We start from the raw sequence: 24,061 nt of genomic DNA, 5'->3' as shown, positions 1-24,061 counted from the left end.
GGAAATGGAAAATAAAACTACAATAAGATACCACTGCATACACATTAAAATAGATCAAATTTAAAATATGGAAAATACAAAATACATTGGGAAGATTGTTAAGCAGCAGGAGATCTTATTAATCTGGTGAAAATGTAAAAAGGTACGCTATTCTGGAGAACATTTTGAGAGTCTTACGCAGTAAACATAAACTTAGTGTACAATCCAGGGACTCCACCACTAGGTGTTAACCCAGAAATTGAAAACATTTGTCCATACAAGGATGAACACAATCATGTTCATAGCAACTGTCTTCATAATAGCCACAAACTGGAAAGAATCCAAATGTCTTTCAACTGGTGAATCGATAAATGAATTTGCGTATGTACACACTGGGGAATACTACTCAGCAGTAAAAAGCAAAGGACTGCTGATACATACATACATATGTACATGAATCTCAGTATATATTCATCAGTGTAGATGAATCTCAGAAACACTGTAAGTTAAAGAAGCCAGGCACAAAATAGCATATACCATCTTATCCTATTTTCATAAAATCTAGAAAAGATCAAAGCCAATAGATAGTGACAAAGCAGTTTCATGGTTTCCTGGAGCTTTGTGTGGAGGGCGGATTGTCTCCAGAGGTGTGAGAGAAGTTTTGGCCGTGATGAAAATGCTCTACATCTAATTTGTGATGTGTTTAAGTAGGGGTACACATCTGAGAAAACTTGAGAACAGTATACTTAGCCGTAAGGCCATTTTATTGTATGTATGTTCTACCTCCAGCAATTTGACTTAAAAAAAAAAAAACATAACAAACCTACAAAAAAGACACAGTGTATACTTTACCAATCAAATTGTTAAAGAAGGAAACCAGGAAATCGGACTTAACAAGGCACAACTCCTAATCCTCTCGACACTCCCTGAGCCAGTGAATGTTGTGAAGCACCCAGTAAAGCTCAATCTCCCTGATAGAAGCAAAAGCTTGAGAGCTGCAACAGATTTGACAGCATGATATAAGGCCTGGGACATTCCCTTATGGAAAGGCATTCGGCCCTAACCACTTAGTAACCATTCTCTAATAGATTTTTAATAAAATCTGAGAAAGGAATAACCCATGCATTGTGACATAGAGTCCCACCTCTACACACACAGCCCTTTACCCTCAAAATATAGAAAAGGAAGTACATAAAATACATCACCCAAACTTCAAACTGTGGTGTGGAGAGAAAAAAAACTACTCTCAGATTTGCTTAGAAGGTAGTAAAAATTCACCTATATTTTACCAGAGCAAAGAGAAGTTTTAAACAGAACTGGCTCAGCGTAAGCAAGAAATGACAAATAACCATGCAAACTTAGGGTGAAAGGAAATTATATCACATTTCATATAAAGAGACAGAAAAAATCAATTCTAGAAGAAGATATAAATCAATTATACTGGAGAGAATTCCCACAAGTGTTTTCATGCTGTAAGTTTATTTAATAAGAACATGAATTCAATTAAACAAGAGCTCAAATAAAAGATGATAAAACAACACAATGAGATGAAAAGAGGGACAGCAGACTAAAGGAAATAAATTTAAGACAAAAAAATTAATACCAAATAAGTTAGAAAAAACAGGAAGCAGAAGAGCACTTCTGAAAAATTATGGGAAAATGCTTGAGAAAAATCCCAAATAGATTAAAAAAATGTTTGTAGATATAAGATAAAATTTTCTTGAAATGAAAAAAAGAAGTGAATATATGTACTGAAAGAACACTTTGTGTTTCGGGAAAATTTGATTCATATGCTCAACACTGAAATATGTTCAATTTAACTTATGAATTCTCCAGGTAGAGGAAGAATGAGCCCATTCATCCAAAGACATCTCCAAAGGGGGAAAAAAACCCCTATGACCCCAAAATATTATATCCAGCCAAATGCTGCCCAAATATAAGTGCAGAAATTTTCAAACATAAAAGAACTCAGGGCATAAAGCACATGGAAGCCCTTCTTGATTAAGCAACTTGAGGACAAAACCCTGAGGAATCAAATTAAAGAACTCAGAAATGCAGAAATCATATAAAGATTAGGGATTATCACTGAATCTATAAAAGTTGCACTAAATATTGTGGAAATTATGTTTTAGGATTAAATGTGAAAATTAAAAATCTTGAGAATACAAAAATTCTTATATAAATAATAAATATTTGGAGGTACAGAAGGGAGGTTGGGAGAAAATGTGAAAGTGTGAATGTCCTCATCTTTATGATCTAAAACTGAAACATGTTTTTAAAAAAATGTGTTAATATCTTTTATGATCTATTTTCTCAACAGTTGAGAGCTCCTTTATACAATATTATCTCTTGTAGTTAAAAACAATAGCAATGCTTATTTGTTCAACAATTATTCAATTTTGATTTAGTTTATTTTTCTTCTGATAAATTAAAACAAAATTAAATTTTAATATGTTTGTTTAAAGCACTGCACAAATTATAATCTTTCTAACGCTACTCTATTCATCTTCATATAAATACCTACATAGAAAAATGTCTGTAATGACATTCCATTAATGTTAGTGTTGCTTATCTCTAACAGAATTTGGGGTGATTGCTTTCGTCCTCTTTTTTTTTTTTAATTTATTTGTTTTTGGCTGCGTTGGGTCTTTGCTGTATGTGGGCTTTCTCTAGTTGCGGCGAGCGAGGGCTACTCTTCATTGAGGTGTGCGGGCTTCTCACTGAGGTGGCTTCTCTTGTTGCGGAGCACGGGCTCTAGGCGCACAGGCTTCAGTAGTTGTGGCATGCGGGCTCAGTAGTTGTGGCTCACGGGCTTAGTTGCTCCGTGGCATGTGGGATCTTCCTGGACCAGGGCTTGAACCCATGTCCCCTGCACTGGCAGGCGGATTCTCAACCGCTGCACCACCCGGGAAGCCCCATCCTCTTTTTTAAAACCTTTTTCTGCATTACCTAAACTCTTTATAATAAAGCCTGTGTGACTTTTACACCTTATCAACATAAAGTAATTTTTTTCCTGCAAAGAAAAATACAAACACCTCTCTTGATTTTTTTTTTTAAGAAATAGAACAAATAAGGCAGGAACTTTCCATCACATTAATCTCACTGGAACCACACAGACAGTGGTGATGTATGGTGCAGCAGAGAATACAAATTTATCTGAGCTCATTGTCTACTCTGTTATCTGATCTTTGGGAGTATTTTGTTTTTCCTTAAGCCTTGCCAGATCTGTAGGAGGCAGAGAAAAACTGCATCCCCCCGAACAGACAAATCCTGAGACAGGATGTACTTGTCTCTATCTTTCCACCAACGCATCCTTTAATCCTAGAATTGCTACAGAATGTTTAAAACAAAACTGGACACCTAAATAGTCCTTACATTAAAAGCAAAAATAGGAGATTCTAGGTTATATGTTTTATAATATTCCTGTTTAGTATTGTGTCCTAAAACCAAATTAGCGATATTCTTATAAGCAAAACAGAAAAAAAAGCACTCAAACCATTTCTCTCTTTCTGATCTTTTCACCAGAACCTTGTTGGTTTGGCCTTTAATGATATTTATGTCAGTGTGATGATGAACTAGACTTGAAAGTCTGATTTAAAGTCCAAACATGTATTTTATAACAGAGGCTCTTTTTCACTCATATTTTGGAAGAATAACTATATTTAACCATGTAGTTAAATGGTTTTATGTGGGCAATAACATCTCAAAACTGGCCCTGTTCTTTGAAGCAACTCTCCCTGTCTTTCGAAGTGATGAAAACTCCAACTTCAATATTTCCTGAAGGAGACCAAACGTGCGGACACTGGCAGAGCTTGTTGGGACACAGGAGCTGAACGTTTCAGAGGCTTCACGCAAGTTGAACACACAAAAAAATAACTGGACCACAGAACACATTTCATTCATCTTGTAAATACACGGCTTTGAATGTTCACCCAACATTCACTCCAACATTCTCTTGATTAGGAAAAGTTTCTAGTCAATACGTTAAAAATATTCTAAAGGGAAAAAAAAAACTACTTAAGTCTTAGTAAGAAACAATATAATCTCAATATTTTAAAAACAAGACTACATCCTAGTGTTCTTAGAATGACGTTTTATGTGCTGTTTTGATTTTTATTGATATTTTATTTACTTATTTGCAATGTAGTTATTGATTGTGAACAAAAAGGCACATGTATCAGCAACCACAATACAAACCCCAGCTCCCCCATTTAGTATGTACTCTATGAGGTTGAACAGATTTTTAATCTCTTAGCTTCCATTTCCTTCTCTAAACTGGGATTGCAAATACTGCTCTACCTATTGGAATTGTGTGAAAATAAATTAAATGAAATCATGTATGTGAAAATACTTCATAACCTACAACCTAATTCACACCAGCATTTTGTTATTTGTATTTTGGTAGATACAGACTTATTGTCTAGTGGTCATTGGGTTGTCTGGATAAGAACTCAGTAGAACATATCTGTGAATAGCAGGTTTAATTTAAAAAGAAGAGTGTTTTTAGTTCCTAATTTATAATCCCTATAAAATTTTGGAACAAAAAGGAGACCATAATTTTATTCTCCTTCAGATCTGCATTTTACCACATCCTCATTAAGAGTTTATTTAACCTCTCCTTAAATACACCCCCTCAAAAATCTATGTGTATCTTTTGCCTAATTACATCAGTCCTTTTCATTTTGAAAAATCCTAATCATTAGAAAATTCTTCCTTATATTAAAATAAAATCTACACTTCAAAATTTCTACCAGCCACCCTAATTCTTCTTTGTGGCACTACTAAGAATGGATAAAATCCTTTTATTCTACATCAACCTTAATATTAATAATAATAATTAATTAATAATAATTCTCAATTTCTTCTTCAAACATGTTTCCCTGCACCATTCACATATCATTACTTTCCCTTTACTCTTCTCTTTCCCTCACCATCCCCCAGAGATGCAGTCAATCAACAAGCCCAGAGAGTGCTACCTTCAAAAGCTAACCTGATTGGAACCATTTCTCATGAACACTACTGGCACCATCCTGGTCCAAGGCACCCTCACCTCTCAACTGGACAATCACAAGTCTCCAGGTAGATATTATTCTTTCCAATCTTGCCCTCCTAGAGTCCTTTCTCAACACAGTAGCTAAATTAACATTCTTAATACCCTATACCCTATAATAGCTTCTCTTCGCACTTAAAACCCAAAGTCCTTATGTTGCCTATAAAGTTCTACACTATATGGTCCCACTTGCTCTTAGACCTCCTCACCTACTCTCTGCCAAATTTCACCCTGCTTCAGCCAAACTCACCTTCTTGCTGTTCTTTGAACATGCTAGCCTCATACCCGCCATCTATTATACTGGCTTTTCTCCCTGAAGAGTATACCTGCATATCTTTCCTTGGCTGGCTCCAGATCACCGAGGTCTCTGCTCAAACATCACCTCCTGCTATGGTCTGAATATTTGTGTTCCGCCACCCCCCGAAATTCACATGTTGAAATCTTAATGTCCAGGGTGACATTATTAGGAGGTGGGGTCTTTGGGAGGCGCTGTCCTCATAAATGGGATTAGTGCCCTTATAGAAGCAGCTTGAGAAAGCTCCCTTGACCCTCTGCCACATGAGGTCACTGTGAGAAGATGGCTGTCTGTGAGGAAGTGGGTCCTCACCAGATGCTGAATCTGCCAGAATCTTGATCCTGCACTTCTCAGCCTCCGGAACAGTGACAGATAAATTTTCTGTTGTTTATAAGCTACCCTGTCTATGGCAGTAATAAGAGTCCAAATGGACTAAGACACCTCCCGAGAGAAGCTCTCACCACCCTACTGAGAACAACTATATACTTCCTTCACTGTCTTGATTATTTTCATAACATCTTTTAATATCTGAAATTTTATATTATGTTGTTTATTTGCTTATTACCTCTTCCCCACTCTAGCACACAATCTCAAGGGAGCAGGAATAATATTTCTCTTGTTTATAATTTTATCCTAAGTCATCTCTATTATATGCAATTGTGCAGAAAGAGTTAACACAGCAGGCCTGAGACTGCCATCCTTAGGAACACCTGCTTGGAAGGCTGACCTCTGGCTGGCATCAGGGAACTTAAATAGCAAACAACTTCCTATAAGGACATAAAACTTTCTCCAAATGATAAGAGTAATTTACTGTACCGAGACTGTCTGTACAAATGACGCTGTTTATGTTGAACACTTGCTTTCCTTCTGGGAGTCTGGAATTTTGCTATTTGCTAAGCAGAGGGCACCTATGTGACCAGCCCCCAGTAGAAACTCTGAGCACTGAGTCTCTAATGAGCTTCTCCAGTTGACAACACTTCATATATGTTGTCATAATTTGACGTGGGTGGAATTAAGCACACCCTGTGTGACTCCACTAGGAGAGGTCTCTTGGAAGCTTGCACTTGGTTTCCTGTGGACTTTACCTCATGTGCCTTTTCCTTTTGTTCATTTTTCTTTATGTTCTTTCACTGTAATAAATATTAGCCATGAGTACAACTATAAGCTGAATCCTTTAGGTCTTCCTAGAAAACTACTGAACCTAAGAGTAGTCTCAAGGCCCCTGGACATAACAAGCAAGAAGGTCCCTTGGACTCCTCAGTTGAAAATAATCAAATAGAACAGCACATAAAGGAATCCCATAACATGGTGATGAATCTAGTATGAAAATAAAGCCCATCCTTACCCCTGCCATGAAATCTGTTTACTACTTACGTGACTGGCCTGTAGATCTCCTTAACACCAATGAACTGAAGTTGTTCCATAATGTCTGGGATACTTGCACATCGAGTAAGATTAATTCGTGGGTAATAAAGAAGGTATGAGAGACACATTTCATTCCTGGTGCTTAATCCTCCCTGAAAATGGAGATACTTTATTTAGAAAAGTATATGTTCCACCGACTCTGATACTTACAGCACACAAGCTGCAAATGTTATGCAGTTTCTTCCCATATTGAAATGCCATAAATCTTAAAGCTGAAAAATAATCACTTAAAGGCCAATTTGGTTTTTCAACAGATAGCGGCACATTTAAAAATTAATAAAGTTATTTCCATCTCTTTAAAAGCTGCCTTTCTTAAATAACTTAATAATCTCCTCAAAGTTCAGTGTATGTGATGTAAACTTCTCACCACAGTGAACATTCCAGAGGATGTTCAGTAACAAGATACCAATCGGTCAGTTTGATGGAATCTTTGCCTGATTGATTGCACTGAATTTTCCAAAATCTTCCTGTCATGTATATAAACATCAGCAGCTGCATACCACAGGGGAGGCACAGGTCACAGTTTGAATCTAAGTAGTAAATTATGTACTAATTAAAAAAGAAGAACAGCATCTGGAGTTGCTACAACAATGTCCAATTTTCAACCAAAAGTTATTAAACATGAAAAGAAACTGGAAACTATGATCTGTATTCAGGACAAAAAGTTAGTAGAAATTAATTGTGAGAGGACATGGATGCTGGATTTAGCAAAGATTTAAAAACAGACATAAATATATGTAAAGAGCTAAAGAAAGATGTTCAAATAATTAAAGGTAAATATGTTAAAAATGAGTGAACAAATAAGGAATGACATCAGACAAAGGAAAACATTAGAAAAAGGAACCGAATAGAAATTCTAGAGTTGAAAGTTACTATAACTACATTAAAAATTCACAGGATGAGCTCAACAGCAACTTGACATGGCAGAGGAAGGAAGCCGTGAACTTGAAGATCAATCAATAGCAATTTCCCAACCCAAAGAACAGAGAAAAAAAGACTAAAGAAAGTGAAAACACCTCAGAGATCTGTAGGATAATATTAGATGTTCCATGTGTGTAATTTGAATTCCAGAATGAGAGGGAAGAGAAAAAAAGAATAGAAAAAAATATTTGAAAAAAAAGGTGGAAATCCTCCCAAATTGAGTGAAAAACATTAACTTACAGACCCAAGAAGCTCAATAAATGCCAAAGATAATTATGAAGACAGCCATACTTAGACACATCATAGTCATATTGCTGAAAGCCAAAGACAGAGAAAATCTTGAAAGCGGCAAAGAAAAACGATACATTGCATACAGGGGAGCAGTAATACAGTGAACAACTGACATTTCATCGATGGAAGTAACAGAAAGATATTGGAATCACATTTTCAACTGCTCCAGGGAAAAAGAAATTAACCAAGAATTCTGCATCCAGCAAATCATCTATCTTTCAAAAGTGAAGGTGAAAAACATAGTAGTGTTGTTCATAGTTACATATTAATGTAGTGGCTAATATGCAATGATTTTACAAATTGCAAAGCAGAATGCTTCGCACTTGATGCAGGATTGGGCAAAAGGAGAAGCTGATCTGCAAATGAGGTGCAGCTGACACCTCAGTAAATCTATTTAATCTGTCCTTGAGCTGGGATGGCTATTCAGAGTTATACCAAATTGTAGGAAGGGAATTGGGCTTTTGTATTCTCACATCAACCAGTCATTGGCTGCTGGCTGCCCCACTGAAGAGAGTATAACTTTAAGTGGGTCATTCCTTGACTCCGATGGCAATGTCCAGTGAGGGACACACTTCTGCTTTTTTTCTATTGTATGTTTGTCTTATGTTTTGGATTTATAGAATCTATTTTATATGCTGGATACTAATGCTTTATGTATTGCAAATTTTTTTTTTCAGTTTAGAACTTATCTTTTCACTTAATAGTGTTTTTTGGGTAACCAAAAGTGTTAAGGTAATCAAATTCATCAATCTTCTAATTTATAGTTTGTGCTTTTTATGTTCTGTTTAAGAAGTTCTTACCCCAAAGTACTAAAGTTATATTTATATATATTTCTCCTAATGGTTTTAATATTTTGTTTTTCACATTTTAACGTTTAATCTACCTGGAAATGATTTTTTTGTGTATTGTGGGAGATAAAGATGTAACTTTATTTTTGTCATCTGGATACCCAACTGTGCCAGTAATTCTTTAATGAAAAAGTCCATCCTTTGCCACTTATCTGAATGCCATTTCCATATTAAACCAAGCTTCCACGTAGGGGGTTTGTAGGTCTGTTTCCAGGATCCCTATTCCGGCCCACTCTTCTAACTCTGGACCCAAACCACACTATTAATCACCATAGCTTTAAAAGAAGTCATCAAATCTAGTAGCTTGTTTCCCATCTTGTTCTTTTTAGTAGTGTCTTGCCAATTCTTAACCCTTTGCTCTTTTATGTAGATTTTACAATCAACTTGCTCCGTGTAAAAGCTAAAACTGTAAAATTTTTAGAAAATTTTTTTTTAAAAAATAGGAGCAAACCTTTGGCTAGGTGAAGATTTCTTAGTTAGACACCAAAACCCCAAATCATAAAATCTCTCTGATCTTTCTTTACTGGAATTATATCAAATTTATAAACCAATTTAAAAAGAAAGATTATCTTTGTTTCACTGAGCTTTTCTATCCATGAACACAGTATCTCTTAATTTCTTTAGGTGATCTTTAATGTCTTGCATAATGACTAATAATTTTCTCCATAGATATCAAACACATCTAATGTTATTTTATTTCTATAGGATGTATAGCCTTAAATTGAATTTTCTTGAGATAGTTTATTGTATACTAAAATACAATTAACTTTAGATTTATCAGTTTGGGGGAGGTTTTGATGTGGAAAATTACAATATCTGTAAACAATGTGTTTTACTTCTTCGCTTCTTCCTTTCTGATCTTTATATCTCATTTTTTTCTTTTCTATTACGATATTGAATAAAACCAGTGATAATAAATATCCTTGTATTCTTCCTGACTTTAAAGAATTACTTCTAGTATTTCACTTAGTTTGATATTTGCTATAGATTTTTCACAGCTAATCTTTATCTGGTTAAGGCAATTCTCTCCTATTCCTAGTTTGCTAAATGTCCTTTATTCCCCCCATGACTGACAAATTTTATGAATGCTTTTTCTGCCCCTATTGAAGTGATCATAAGTCTTTTTCCTTCAATCTCTTAATGTATAATGGCATTAGTGTATTTTCTAATTTGAACCAATTTTACATTCCTTGGTTAAGCCCAAATCAGTCCTAACGTTACATTTTTATATAATGCTGGATTTGGTTTGTCAATACTTTTTGTCAAAGTTACTTCCCTCTGGTGCATGTTGTGGACCTTTCTCGTATTGCCCATATCAAGTTTCAGTATTAAGCTTATGCTAACTTCATAAAATGAGTTGGTAGAAGGTGTTCCCCCTTTTTTTTTGTGCTCCCTGGAAGAGACCGAGGAAGGCATGAGTGATTTATTTCTTGAATGTTTGGCAGAACTCCCCAGTAAATCTGTTGGGGCCAGATTTCTCTTTGGGTCAGAAGCGCTAAGGTCATGGAATTTATTCTTCCTTTTGAAGTCTCGATTCATCTAAGTCCAGACTCACGCGCATGGTCATTAGCGACCACAGGTCTTTATTAATAATATTGGGTGAGGGAAAACTGAAAGACTAAGTATAGCTTTTCATGAAAGGCTCACTAAATTATACTGCAAATATTACCAAAGTATCATTAGTTAATCTGATAAAATGCTAAAACAGCTCTGATTTCACTTTTATGATGATTCATGTTCAAGACATTCAGGAATTTTGCTTCCAAATGTGAATGCTTTTCACTTTTTTCTCTTCTAAAGTCAAAGTTTATTCCTTCTCCTCCACAAAAAAATTTTAATAATAATAAAATTCTTCTTACCCAAGTCATCCGGGATCTATCTTTTGTGTTGTAGCAACACTCAGTAATTAGATTATCTCCCTAAAACATAAAAGTAGAAGCTTTCAGATTGGAGTTTCATGCTGTTTTATTTATCTAATACATTTGTAGACACTTTAATTTGCTATATGAATGCATGCATTAAGTAATTTGATTCATAAGAAGACCTTTGACCTATTAAATTCTAGGTTTGCTAGTATAATAAGCAAGCAAACAAACAAATAAGACTCTCTTTGTTTAGGCCAGACTCCACCATGTTCTAGCTGCGTGATCTTAGGTAAGGAAATGACTCAACTGGGCACAATTTGTTCATCTAAAAAATAATGATAAAAATAGCACTTATCTTGCACAGCTGTTGGGAGGAGATTACATGACAGAACACACATTTAGTTCTTAGTACAGAAGAAACACTTCATAAATGTTAGCCAAGATACTAGTTATTGTGATTACCTCTTCATTTACATTATTTTCTTTAAAGGTCCTTAGGTATTCATTTTCTTAAAACAGATTTATGAGGCAAATTACTAGTAATTTATTTTTCCCATACTTTCCAACCTTTTGAACAGTTCTGCACGTAATGAAAATAATTTTTTATGGCTCCCCAGTCAGGTAAGTGGACAGGCTATTCATCAGAGGGAGTGAGCTCTGGGTAATGGCCCCCACATTTGTCCTCCCTGCCTGGATATTCAGAGAGCCCAGAGATCAGTATCTCAACATATTAATACCCTACTTATGGCACACCAGTTATGTGTCACAAGGAGTTCTGAGATAACCCAATAAAACTGGTTGGAGAGTCCCAAGACAAGACAACACCATAAAATGGAGGGTAGTCCTTAAGAATCTTGAGATCACTATTTCTCAAATTTCATCTTCCTACTCTCAGGGTGTGTCAGGGGATTTCTGCATGTAGAAAAGATATTGCTATTACTCTCACTTCATAACTAGTATAAGTATCTGACTTTTAAGAAGAGAATAAGGGGCTTCCCTGGTGGCGCAGTGGTTGAGAATCTGCCTGCCAATGCAGGGGACACGGGTTTGAGCCCTGGTCCTGGGAGGATCCCACATGCCGCGGAGCAGCTGGGCCCATGAGCCATAACTACTGAGCCTGCGCGTCTGGAGCCTGTGCTCCGCAACAAGAGAGGCCGCGATAGTGAGAGGCCTGCGCACCGCGATGAAGAGTGGCCCCCGCTTGCCACAACTAGAGAAAGCCCTCGTACAGAAACAAAGACCCAACACAGCCAAAAATAAATAAATAAATTTTTTTTAAAACCAAAACAAAAGAGAATAAGGGTAGGAATTTATATAACTATTGAGCTTGATGGCCATTAAATAAAAAATTTGACAAAATGAAGCATCATCAAATTTTTAAAATTCTTCATTATTATAAAGCATAAAATTCTCTTCTGTGTCCTTCCACTAGAACCCCAAGTACTGTTGCAAGCTGGATTACACACAACAGAATAATTAGCTATGTCCAAATATCTTTGTCAAATGAAAGAATTACCTTATACTCATTTTTACTGAAATGAAACTTCCAAAAACTATCTTATGTTGAAAGCAAACTTCTGATCTTACCATTACCTGAACTGCAAGCCAAAGGATTGTTAACTGGGGAGTCAAGTAAAAAAAGAAAAAAAAAAAATAGATGCTTACAGCACAAAACCCAAGTTTTTGTTTTCTTTTTAAATCAACAACTTGAGTTGCCCCTGGGAATAGTAAGAAAAATGAGTTTCAATTTGGGAAAACAGATCAAACACATTCCATGTGGCTTGTGCAACAGCCATGGTGGGTGGCTTTGAGGATATGGATGAGCGATTTATTTCACCAATAGAAACCTGGCTAATTCTCAGCAGACATATGTCTCAGGACTTTGATGACATTCAGTGAAAAAGAACAAAACAATCATACTGGTAAGATTGTTCGTTCTTCCTTAAGGTACTGAAACTCCTGGAAATTGAAGTCAAAATCATCATCATAAGCGAGTAATCTCATTTCCTCCCCTTTGCGAAAATGACGCAGCCTGATGCCTCTGCCTGCCAGGTGAGCGTGGAGCAGAACAGCAAACACGTGGATGCCACTTGGCTTTTCAACTTCCAAAGCCTGCAGGGGACACAGGGGACACAGGGGACAGAGGCCTGATTAGCCCAAGTAAGCTCAGACGGTTCACCTTAAAACACACTTGTAGGGGGCAACGGAGAAGAAAAGCTTACACAATTTAAGTGAATGCATGAGCTGCCAGACATTTTGAATTTGGATTTTTCCTGACTTATACCTAGCAGTGTTATCTTTGTGAAGCAATACTGGCTGGGAGAAAAGAAAAGGAACTAATGCTTGCTGAGGACCAACTGGACCACTTCTAAATATTACCTTTCTTTTTTCTTCTTTTAGTAGGTAAGAAAGCAATCAAAGCTCCTGGCAAAAAGATTCCAGTACGTTGGTAGCTTGCACGTTGAAAACTCTTAAAAGGAGAATCTATCCCCACTTTTCCAGATAAGAAAACTGAACTGGGAGAGTGAAATTAAATGAAATGCTCATGGTCCTACAGCTAGTGGTTGATGTCATGGCAATTTAATTCATGGTCTAAATGTCTTAAATAACTCAGAAGAGCACAATCTTTCCACTCCACCAGTCTGCCATACTGTCTACAACCACAATATCCTATAATTCATAAAGAATACTATCCATGTCGAAATACTTTAATTCAAGAAAAAAGAACTATAAATGGAAGCAGCCATTATGAAATACTTATATATGGTTTTCTCTTATCCAATATGTATTTTTATGTTAGTTATTCTTGCTCTTTGGTTAAAGAAGGGAAGGCAACTATAAATCAGAGAAAATGAGAAAAAAATGAAAATGAATCATGGAAAAAACAAATATGGGTAAAGATGAAGTTGAGAAAGGAGAAGGGGACTACACAAACAAAGGTCGAAATTGTAAAAGAGAAAGTGAAGTATCCACTATGAAACAATCAAAGGAGGGGAAAGGAAGGAAAACACCCTGAAAATTATTCCTGTCTTTAGAATTCTACACCTGTAGTCTTCAAGATTTAAAAAAGCAATAAAGGTCCTGCTAAAATTGTAAATAATTGTTTTACAGCATGACAACAAGAAAAAGATTAATAATAAACTAACTTGGAATTTTCCAAACATAGTTTCTAAGAGCATAGATGAATCTGGAAACAACAGCTCATAGACTCAGACATAGCATACCTCTTCCAGGCATTCCAGGGTGCAGTGACCCTCAGACCGGAAATCAGGCAGGCCTGGAGGGATTGTGTGGAAGAGGCTTACCCAGAGGCCAGCCTCAATCACCCCAGCGTCGTATTTCCTTATATCTGTCGTGTGAAATAACCTCAATCCAGAATTATCTATTAAGCCTGGAACGAGCATTTAAACAAGAATCATTAAGAGTGAGTTTAAGTTCTTAAAAAAGAAAAAGTTTTCCATATTCAGTTGAAATGGGTTCATTGGCTTTTCTTAAAAATCTCACAAGGGAAAGGAATACAAGCAAAGATTAATGGACGGCAACATTCAGCTTCAAAAAGAGGAATTAAAAGATGAGTCACGAGTCACGATATGGTCTGCAACCATTCTTGACTTACACAGCATACCATGGGAGACACGTTTGTGCGGACTAGCTGATATATTCCACAATTACCTAACATGAAGACAGAACGAAAATTCTAAAGTCATTCATTAGAATACAGAATAACTCAACAGGAGTTTTATTTTATATTGTTTTGAGGTGAAGTTCAGTAACATTTACATAGAGGTGAAAACCCCTTGGTCTAGAAACCACCTGGTGATGGAGAAAAGTACTAATGGTTAACTTTCTTTATAGTTTATTACCAGTCTTTTAATAATTCATCAGTCGTTCGATCAACAAACAGTTATTAAGAATCTATCATGTGAACAGCACAACAACAGGCACAGTGGGGAGGAAAGATGAATAAGACACATCTCTTGCTGTGACACAGTTATCATAAGGACGGACAGTATGAGCCCCAAACACTTCATAAATCCGTTCCACTATAAAATTGCTTCTTCTCTGCAGTGGTGACTTACCTACCTGTGACTACCGAACTGACCTTTGGATCAATTAACATATATATAATTTTGTATTAATTGTTGTGATTATTTTATTGTTTCTCTTTTCCACTACACTATAATGTCCATGAGCGTGGGGACATTATGTTGTTAAACACAGATTCAGCACATCATTGGTGCTCAGTATTTGCCGAAAAATTACACGAATCAGTGTAAAATAATAACTTTAAGTTTCTTCTGTTGATAATTTCATATTAAATCCTTCAATTTTTTGGCTTTGGAATATTACATAGTGAATTCAGGTGTAAATACTTACCTCTCTTCGTTCCAACATCATATTACACAGTGTCACTGCATAAATATATTTGAGTATATTTATGGTTTGCCTATCACACAACAAAATGCTTAATATTTCCTAGTGTGATGAACGATAGTTTTTTATATATGCTTTTAGAAAGAAAATATTTTGTAAGCACCATGTATTTGGGGCTAATTTACATCATAAAGGGAAAAGTCTATTATTCTACTTCCTGGTAAGTAATATGCAAATTGCTTTTTAAAATTAGTGATCACATGCGCCCATTTGCCTGGTTCATCGCTGGTTAATGACTGCTGTCCCAGTGTAACTATTAATAGTGCCCTTTTTCATTCTAAAAAAAGTATCCTAATTGGATGACAAATGTATAGGTTAATTCTTTCTACCACTGGATGTTATTTTATTTTAAGTCTGTTTAACTCTGTTAAAATTAAAAGTTACAAAACTTTAAAAATCATAGGTAGAATGTATAAAGAATACACTCACCTTCCTTATATGTTGGATTGTCGTAATGGACTTCCAGGAGCACATAATGAGGGTCTAATGGAGTGCCGAGGGATAATCCAACATGAGGTGGATAGGAAAAACCCTAAACAAGCAAAATTCCATGACATACTGTCCTGTGAAAGTCCCTCAGAGCTCTGCTCCACCCAAAAGCCAGCCATTCTCAACGATATTTCAACGTTCTTCAACTCCATTAATCTATAGTTGATCAAATAAAATGGCTTAAGGGAAGAATTACTTCCTATGGAAAGAAAAATAAACCACCCTCATATCAAAAATAGTACATAGGGCCTCCCTGGTGGCGCAGTGGTTAAGAATCCACCTGCTAATGCAGTGGACACGGGTTCGAGCCCTGGTCCGGGAAGATCCCACATGCCACGGAGCAACTAAGCCTGTGAGCCACAACTACTGAGCCCGCATGCCACCACTAATGAAGCTCACGCGCCTAGAGCCTGTGCTCCGCAACAAGAGAAGCCACTGCAATGAGAAGCCCGTGCACCGCAATGAAGAGCAGCCCCCGCTCGCAGCAACCAGAGAAAGCCCACGCACAGCAACGAAGACCCAACACAGCCATAAATAAATAAATAAATAAATAAATAAATAAATAAATACATACATACATACATTAAAAAAAATAGTATATAGAGTTTTACATGTAAGTGTTAGACTCGTAGGGGGAAAAATGATCAATTAACTTCGTTACATCTCAGTAATCATTGGCCCACCTCTCCACCAATGGCCCACGCAAAAATGACAGTCTCGCAGGTGAGGAAGGCATCGGGCATGTTAGGGTGGTAGCACTCGTGGCCGTGGTCCAGGACGCTGTCGCTGAAGTTGCTGCTGCACTGATAGAGCAGGATGTGATGGACCAGACTCTCGTGGCCTCGCTGTATCACGGGCTTAACCTAAGCAAGCACAGGTGCGAGGGAGGATGCAATGAATAAAAACACCCTACAACACCCTACGATAAGCATGAAACTAGCATAAATGATTATTAGTTTTTCAAAGGAATAGTTTTCTCAACTATGTAACGGTTACGTGGCTGAAGCATAATTTGTTCTGGAGATGACGACAGTGATGATGATGATGGTGCTGATAGTGACGGCAGCGGCAAAGACAATGGCAACAGCAAAGATGTGATAACGATTTACTCCTCCAAGAATCCTAGGACTTCACTAATCTGTTGTTTGCTTTTTAAACTCACTGTTGTTTGCCTTAACATTCTGCATAGCAGCTGTTTCAAAACTGGCTTGCTCTCTTCCAGGTTTTACTTTGCCCTGGCACTCTCTGTCTCTCTCTGTCTCTCTCTCCATCTCTCTGTCTCTGTCTCTCTGTCTCTCTCTTTTTCACATAGAAAAAAAATCACATAGGCATAAACGCCTTCAGTCTCCCTCTCCACCACCTCAAAATGTTATCTTTACCCATCCCTACTGGCAGTAATAGATCACGTATCACCTATCTATCTATCTATCTATCATCTATCATCTATCTATATGGTACAGAGCATAGTGCTAGGCACAAAGGAGGGCTCAGTAAAGGATATTTTTATTTTAGTGATTAAAATCAAATTCTAACAAGAATTTTACCATTAGAACTTAGGAGAGAAAAAGTCACTGTAGCGATGCGCTCCTGTGACCCTGCTCAAATTAGAAGAAGGAAACTGGTGAAAATAGAATAAGTGTAAAGTTGGTCCTGAAAGCGTGATTTAGGTGACTATGCTCCTTCCATTGTCCCTTCTGTAAGTTCCCTTAAGAACATTGTCCAGGAACCCAGAATGAGCTTAGCACATCCTAACAACCCAAAGAGCCTTATATCCAGAGGAAGTGGACGAGCCCTGTACTTAGCTTAGCTGGGCTATCGGTGTTGCCATTAGTTACAGGGTTCTTTGAACCTTCTGTTCATCTGCCAAAGGCGGCCTGGTGTGTTCCTAAATTTCCAAGAGTTCAGCTGTCTTAGAGCTCATCCACATTTGTGCTTTTAGCCCTAACTACTCAAATGCAAACAATTCATTTTAAAATCCTTGCTTTAGACAGTCATAAAGATGAAGTGTTTTCAGCCATTTTCCCCTAAGTCTCTCCATTTCGATTTTCTACATAGTTTTCTTTATATATATATATATGTTTATATATATGAAAATCTAAGCAGCCAAAGAGAGAAGCAGTAGGCAATGAGTAGAGATCTGAATGGGCAGCCAGGGGTTCAAGTTTTTAAATCCAGCTTTTCTTTTGTGCTGCACAGAGTCCTGCCACACCTAACCCACACGTACATTTTTAAAATCACATTCACAGAAAATGACGTTGCACATGGTTGTGTTTGCACTTGCCTCATCTCTAGAGGATCGTGTGCCCTGAAGACAGAAACTATTTTCTATTTTGCTTGAAAATGACAGTTATTGTTCAAGCATGGTTGCGTAATATATAACAAGTACACAGAAGGACAGCCCAGGATTTCTACGAGATTGTAGTTTCCACATTTAGTTTGAGCTTTTCTGCAAGCACTTATTTGGGTGCCTCAGTACTCCAAGGGGGACAGGAAACTGCTAATATGTCCACAGTAAAATATTCAGGCACATGTGAGATTTTTGCTCTGTGCCTTCTAAGTTCAGGCAGAACCTGTAGGTTGTACCGAGCTCTACCAGGTAGGTCCTGGATAGGAGCCCTTAGGGCAAATGAGGGTTGGCTGTTGCCAAGGCAGCTACATAAACTAGAGGCCTTCATAATGGCACAGCAAGAGGGCACTAAGAGAGGGTGGGGGGCAGAGTATGTGAGGCTGGGTGGTGCCTGTCTTAGAGGAGCTTCAAATAAACTTCTTAAAAAAGAACTCTTTAAGAACAAGTTCCTTTTGTATGTATAAAGGAAGTGCTGAAGCCAACACCAATTTGCCAAGCTAACAATGCATTCTAGGAACAATAATAGTAACATCTGTCTTTTATTTAGCACCTACTAACTACCAGCCACTATTGAGTCATTTCACATATTTCATTTACTATTTATAACAAATCTATAAGGTAAATGTTATTGTCTCCATTTTACAGATGAGAAAACTAAGACTCAGAGGTTTAGGCAGCAAGTTCAAAGTACCATGGCTAGGAAGTGGTGGATGGCGATTTGAAACTAGGCTGGTCTGATCCCAAGGTCAGTACCCTTCTGCTGCAACACGCTGTTGAAGGAAGATACGTTGGAGATGCACCAATGACCTTGGGGGTTGCTACCAGTGAGCGGGCGGATGAAGGGTTTCACATAAGGCAAGTTGCCTACAGCTGTCAGGCAGATGTCAATGCCAGGAGGTGCTTTCAGAGCCACTGCTGAAAATCCCCATGCAATACTGCCATCAGGGGAGCAGTGCCGGACTGGGAGGGAGCGTCATGCCTGGGGAGTCTCCTGCCCTCCTTGTCACCCAGTCCAAGTACCCTTAGCCTCTAGAGAGAGGAGACAGACTGTGACCTTTAACTGTGCTCTCTCCTAAGGAGAGCAAATAACAAGGTCTCTCCTCGAAACCCAGTGAAGGCTTTAAGGAGAATTAAATTGCAATCCAAGCCCCAGGTTACAAATGGATAGTACAGCCTAGAAAATGAGGATTTCCTAAGAAACATACACTCATAAAACAAGAAGGAAACTTACTGCAGGCAAACCTAGGTACTGATCATAAGAAAATATAAGAAGCCTTGGAAGAAGCGAAGCCCTTGAAAAAAAGAATTCTTTTTCTACTGTGAGACGAAAGAGAGAAAGAAAGAGAAGTGCCTGAGAATGATTCGTAAGGATAACTACTGAATGAAGGGGCCACAGACGTGGGAGGAAAAATACGAGTTATCAAACTCCTGAAAAGAGGAGAATTTCTTGATAGAGAACTTTAAGTTGACCATGGGGGATAATTAAGCAAGACACCAAGAATATCCCCATGGATGGGAATAACCCGGTAGTGCAGGGTCCAGGTTCCAGCGAATGTGAGCTCCTTGATGAGAGCGGGACAGGGCCACTGGCTTACGGTGCCCAGCACAGGAGAGAGTTTCCCACAAAGCCTCCTGTCATGCTTAAGGGCCTAGTGACGTCAGTGCACGGCTACCAATCACCAAATGATGGCTGCACGTTATCTTCTGCTGCCACGACCAGTTCCACAAACATCTGAAGCAGTCATAGCACTTGAGTTTTATCCCCTGTTGTGATATCCTTCATTTCTCCCAAGTAAGGCTGAGGCAGAGACCAGCGAGTACATCTGAGGAAGGAGAGTGAGGGGCACAAGGGGTCCATGCCTCACACTGCTTGCTGGCTGAATGCAAGCACTCAGCACTACTCTTTCTTGTGCTCTTGGTTAACAGTTCACAGGAAAGAATCTTCCTTTTGCATCACTGCCTTGTTTGAAACAATGGTGGAGTTCTATACTTTTGTATTTAAATATTTCAGAGACAAATAAGGCTTGTTTGTCTATCAGTGCTATAAGGGGCAGCACTTAAAAAGGATTTCCTATTTTGATTACTACTTCATAGGTGTCACGTTATTATCACAATCAAAATGGGAATGCCAAAAGTTGCCTCTATTCAAAAAAATATTACAATGATAGAAATTGTCAAAGAAGGTCATGGCAAGATAAAGTACACAAATATAAATAAATTGGTCTCCCTGAGACCGTAATGAACATTTAATTGAATTTTGCTTTTAGTTGGCTATATGCCGGCAGAAGAAATAAATAAAAAGAAATATTTTTTAAAAGTGCCTATGGAAGTGGGTGGCAATGACACCCACCTGATGACATATTAAACTGTGTGACTGATCAGTGTTCCTGCACACAGATGGAATTTACAGACCTAGAACAGATGGTAGGCCTGTACGCCCACCTTCATATGCAAAAGAAGCCAGGCAAGGATGGCCTGGCAGCTGCGGGTTATCTGTTAGCATGGGTGCACACTAAAACACAGCCGGAGAACAAAAACGCAGATGAAAAAGAGAGGGAAGTCTTCAACCTGAAGGATTTTAGCAGGTAAAACAATCCCTTCAGTTAGTTCAAGAAACTGGAACTTTGGGATACTCTTGAGAGGACTTAGCAGTAAAAAAGAGAAGAAGAAGAAGAAAAAACAAGAGCTGCTAAGCATAGCCAAGACAAAGATGAAAATTAACATTGATGATAAAATAACCTAGACATTGAAAATCCCCAGATATTTATACTGTTTCTCATGACCCCGTCTTTTCTTGTCCTCTTTAGTCAGGTCAAAGCAAAGTCCCTGCAACACACAGATTACTTCATAACTACTTATTGAATGGAAATGAAGTGACTACTACCTCTTTCATGAAGCCAATATTAAGGAGGCTGTGTCATCAAATGCAATGCCTCCTAACTTCCTGATCGTCTCAACTCCAGTGACTTATGCTGCACCCCACTTCCCTCACCATCTCCCAGAGATGCAGTCAATCAACAAGTCCAGTGAGTGCTACCTTTAAAAGGTAGCCTGATGCCAAGGAGCAACTAAGCCTGTGCGCCACAACTACTGAGCCTGCGCTGTAGAGCCCGCGAGCCACAACTACTGAGCCCGCGTGCCACAACTACTCAAGCCAACGTGCCTAGAGCCCGTGCTCCGCAACAAGAGAAGCCACTGCAATGAGAAGCCCGCGCACCACAACGAAGAGTAGCCCCTGCTCACCACAACTAGAGAAAGCCCGTGCACAGCAACGAAGACCAAACACAGCCAAAATAAATAAATAAAATAAATATATTTATTTTAAAAAAAAGGTAGCCTGAATGTAACCATGTTTTCTCAACTTTCAAATATCAATTACCTTAGTACTAACACTTGCAGAAAGAAACCTCTTTTTTCCTTAATTCCCCTACACTGGGTTGAGCAATGTTCCTCCAAAATTCATGTCCACCTGGAACCTGAGAATGTAACCTTATTTGGAAATAGGGTCTTTGCAGATGTAATTAGTTAAGATGAGTTTCCACTGGCTCAGACACACACACACACACACACACACACACACACACACACGGATGGCCATGTGAAGACAGAGGCAGAGTCTGAAGTCAAGTTGCCACAAGCCAAGTAACCCCAGAAAGCAGCAGAAGCTGAAAGGGCCAAGGAAGGTTTCTCCCTTAGAGCCTTCTGAGAAAGCATGGCCCGGTCAACACCTTGATTTTGGAGGTGCCAAAATCTCTGGCTTCTGGCTGCCAGAGCTCTGAGAGAATAAATTTCTGCTGTTTCAAGTTACCCAGCTTGTGGTCATTTATTATGGAAGCTCTAGGAATCTAATAGAGCCCCCCATCTCAATTTTTTAAAATAAAAAACTAACAATTCTCAGATTTTTACACTTGTACCTAGGCCATGGTTGTCTCTGCATTTGTTTGTGATGTGAACTTATCTCAAATATACATTGTTTCCTCTTATTTGAATAGATCTGTAGATTAGTTAATAATATTGTATCAAGGGTAATTTCCTGGCTTTGATAATCAAACTAAGTAAATGTAAGATGTTAGCATTTAGGGAACTCTACTATTTTTACAACTCTTTTTGTAAGTCTGATATTATTTCAAAATAAAAAGTGTAAAAAGTAAAAAAATATAAGATTCATTATCTATAGCTAAATATATGTGTTATCTGCTTTTGTTTTTATTTTTGGCGGGTAAAAGAGAGGGGGATAAAATGCCCTTCTTGACTGGTCTAAGTATACTGAGCTCAGTGAGAAAAACAGGAGGTGATTAGAGCTCTTACGAGCAATTTTCCTATACTTCTTCTACCAAGTCTACCCATTTAAGATGTGACTTGTTGGAACATGAGTGGAACATAGCTCTCCAAAACCAACTTGCAGTTCTAATAAATTAAAAATTAAAACAAAAGGAAGGAGGTGATGGGTGGAATCTGTAATGAGCTGGAAATTTTGTAAATCCCCATCACCACTTTTCTGCCTGCCCGTTCTTGTTCCTGGCATCCCGCTTTACATACCCACCCGAGGCACAGGTTGCTGTCCCTGTAATAGCAGGTAAACCAGCTCTGACAAAGGTTATCCAAAGGGCACCTGGCTCTTAAAGTGATGCAGCCTATGAGAACATTTCAGCCAGAACTAGTAGTATAGATAGATGATTATAAGGTCATGTGACTATTTGCTTCCCTCTCTCCCTTTCTCCCTCTTTATCTTCATCCCTGATGGGGAGAACTCTTTGAGAATGACAATACATCTGACTTTTTTTAAATTAATTTATTTATTTTTGGGTGTGTTGGGTCTTCGTTTCTGTGCGAGGGCTTTCTCTAGTTGTGGCGAGCGGGGGCCACTCTTCGTCGCGGTGCACGGGCCTCTCACTATCGCGGCCTCTCTTGTTGCGGAGCACAGGCTCCAGACGCGCAGGCTCAGTAGTTGTGGCTCACGGGCCTAGTTGCTCCGCGGCATGTGGGATCTTCCCAGACCAGGGCTCGAACCCGTGTCCCCTGCATTGGCAGGCAGATTCTCAACCACTGCGCCACCAGGGAAGCCCCTATTTGACTTTTAAGAGGCAACCAAATTGAGCAAGAGAATGATATCACTGTCCCACAGGTAATCCACTCTGAAAAAGTTCAGGGTTCAAAGCAAAACCCAACTTATTGATATGGTATCAAGAGGACACAGCTTGAATGGACTTGGCAGCTAAAGCCCAGGAAATCATGTTCAAATCAGATGGAGATGACTAAAAGAAATGAAGAAAAGGGGAAACCTGAGGGAAAGGAGATCTCTGGGAAATAATTCACTCCGTACTGCAATCCTGAATTCTCCTAGGAACTACCACCTTCACGCATGACCATGCCCGTGCAGCCACAGTTGACCAGTTCAGGGATGGGTGCCCAATGCATCAATCCTTTTTGGAGATTTTCAAACTATGAAAAAGAACCCACTGCCTTCTAGAAGGTGGTGATTGTGGAAGAAGCCAGCCTGTAGTGAGATACGATAAAGTCAGCACACAGAAAAGTGCCAAAGACAAGACAGTCTTTGAATACCTAACTTAAGCTGTTCCTGAAACCAGCTGCGTCTCTGCCATTCTGTGGATTATTTATTCAACCTTTCCTCTTATTTCATGAGTCAGTACATTCCTTTCTATGTCCTAAGCTAGTTCAAGTTGAGTTTCTGTTACTTGCAACCAAGAGCCCTGGTTAATAATCACACAACTATATATCAACAACTTATCAATATGTGTGTGCGTTTATGTATGTGCTATCTGAAAATATCTTTTTTTCTCTTAGGAAACTTGCCATATAAAACTGCTTTGCTTTTGTTTTACCCTTTTATTTTAATTATTATTCTTAATTGGATCTGGGTAAGTTAATAACAAAGTTACTTCAATAAAATTCTCTTAATAGGCAATATGGGGGAAAAAATCACCCCCTCTAACACACATAAATGTCTCTCTCCCTTGCTTATTGATTCCTGAAATTCCACGTAGGCACTTAGTACTAAGGCTGTTTTACTTGGTGAACATGCAAATACCCTTGAGAAAGGTAAAACATTATGATTTACAGTCATTAATTTCTGCATGTGAATTAATGAGGTACTTT

At 38.2% G+C, this 24,061-nt stretch overlaps 1 protein-coding gene across 1 annotated transcript in view; it reads right to left on the bottom strand.

Annotated features, from left to right (window-relative positions):
• MOXD1 (monooxygenase DBH like 1) overlaps positions 1–24,061 on the bottom strand; it is a 78,122-nt gene that overhangs the window by 5,113 nt on the left and 48,948 nt on the right. The window contains 6 exon segments of the mRNA XM_068551195.1: positions 6,699–6,841; positions 10,669–10,728; positions 12,595–12,786; positions 13,899–14,065; positions 15,538–15,640; positions 16,281–16,460. Of these exon segments, the coding sequence (XP_068407296.1) occupies positions 6,699–6,841; positions 10,669–10,728; positions 12,595–12,786; positions 13,899–14,065; positions 15,538–15,640; positions 16,281–16,460 (845 nt within the window).

Source organism: Eschrichtius robustus, chromosome 9 (assembly GCF_028021215.1).
Source record: "Eschrichtius robustus isolate mEscRob2 chromosome 9, mEscRob2.pri, whole genome shotgun sequence".
Taxonomy (NCBI): Eukaryota; Metazoa; Chordata; class Mammalia; order Artiodactyla; family Eschrichtiidae; genus Eschrichtius; species Eschrichtius robustus.
This window is presented reverse-complemented; position numbering and strand designations above follow the sequence as displayed.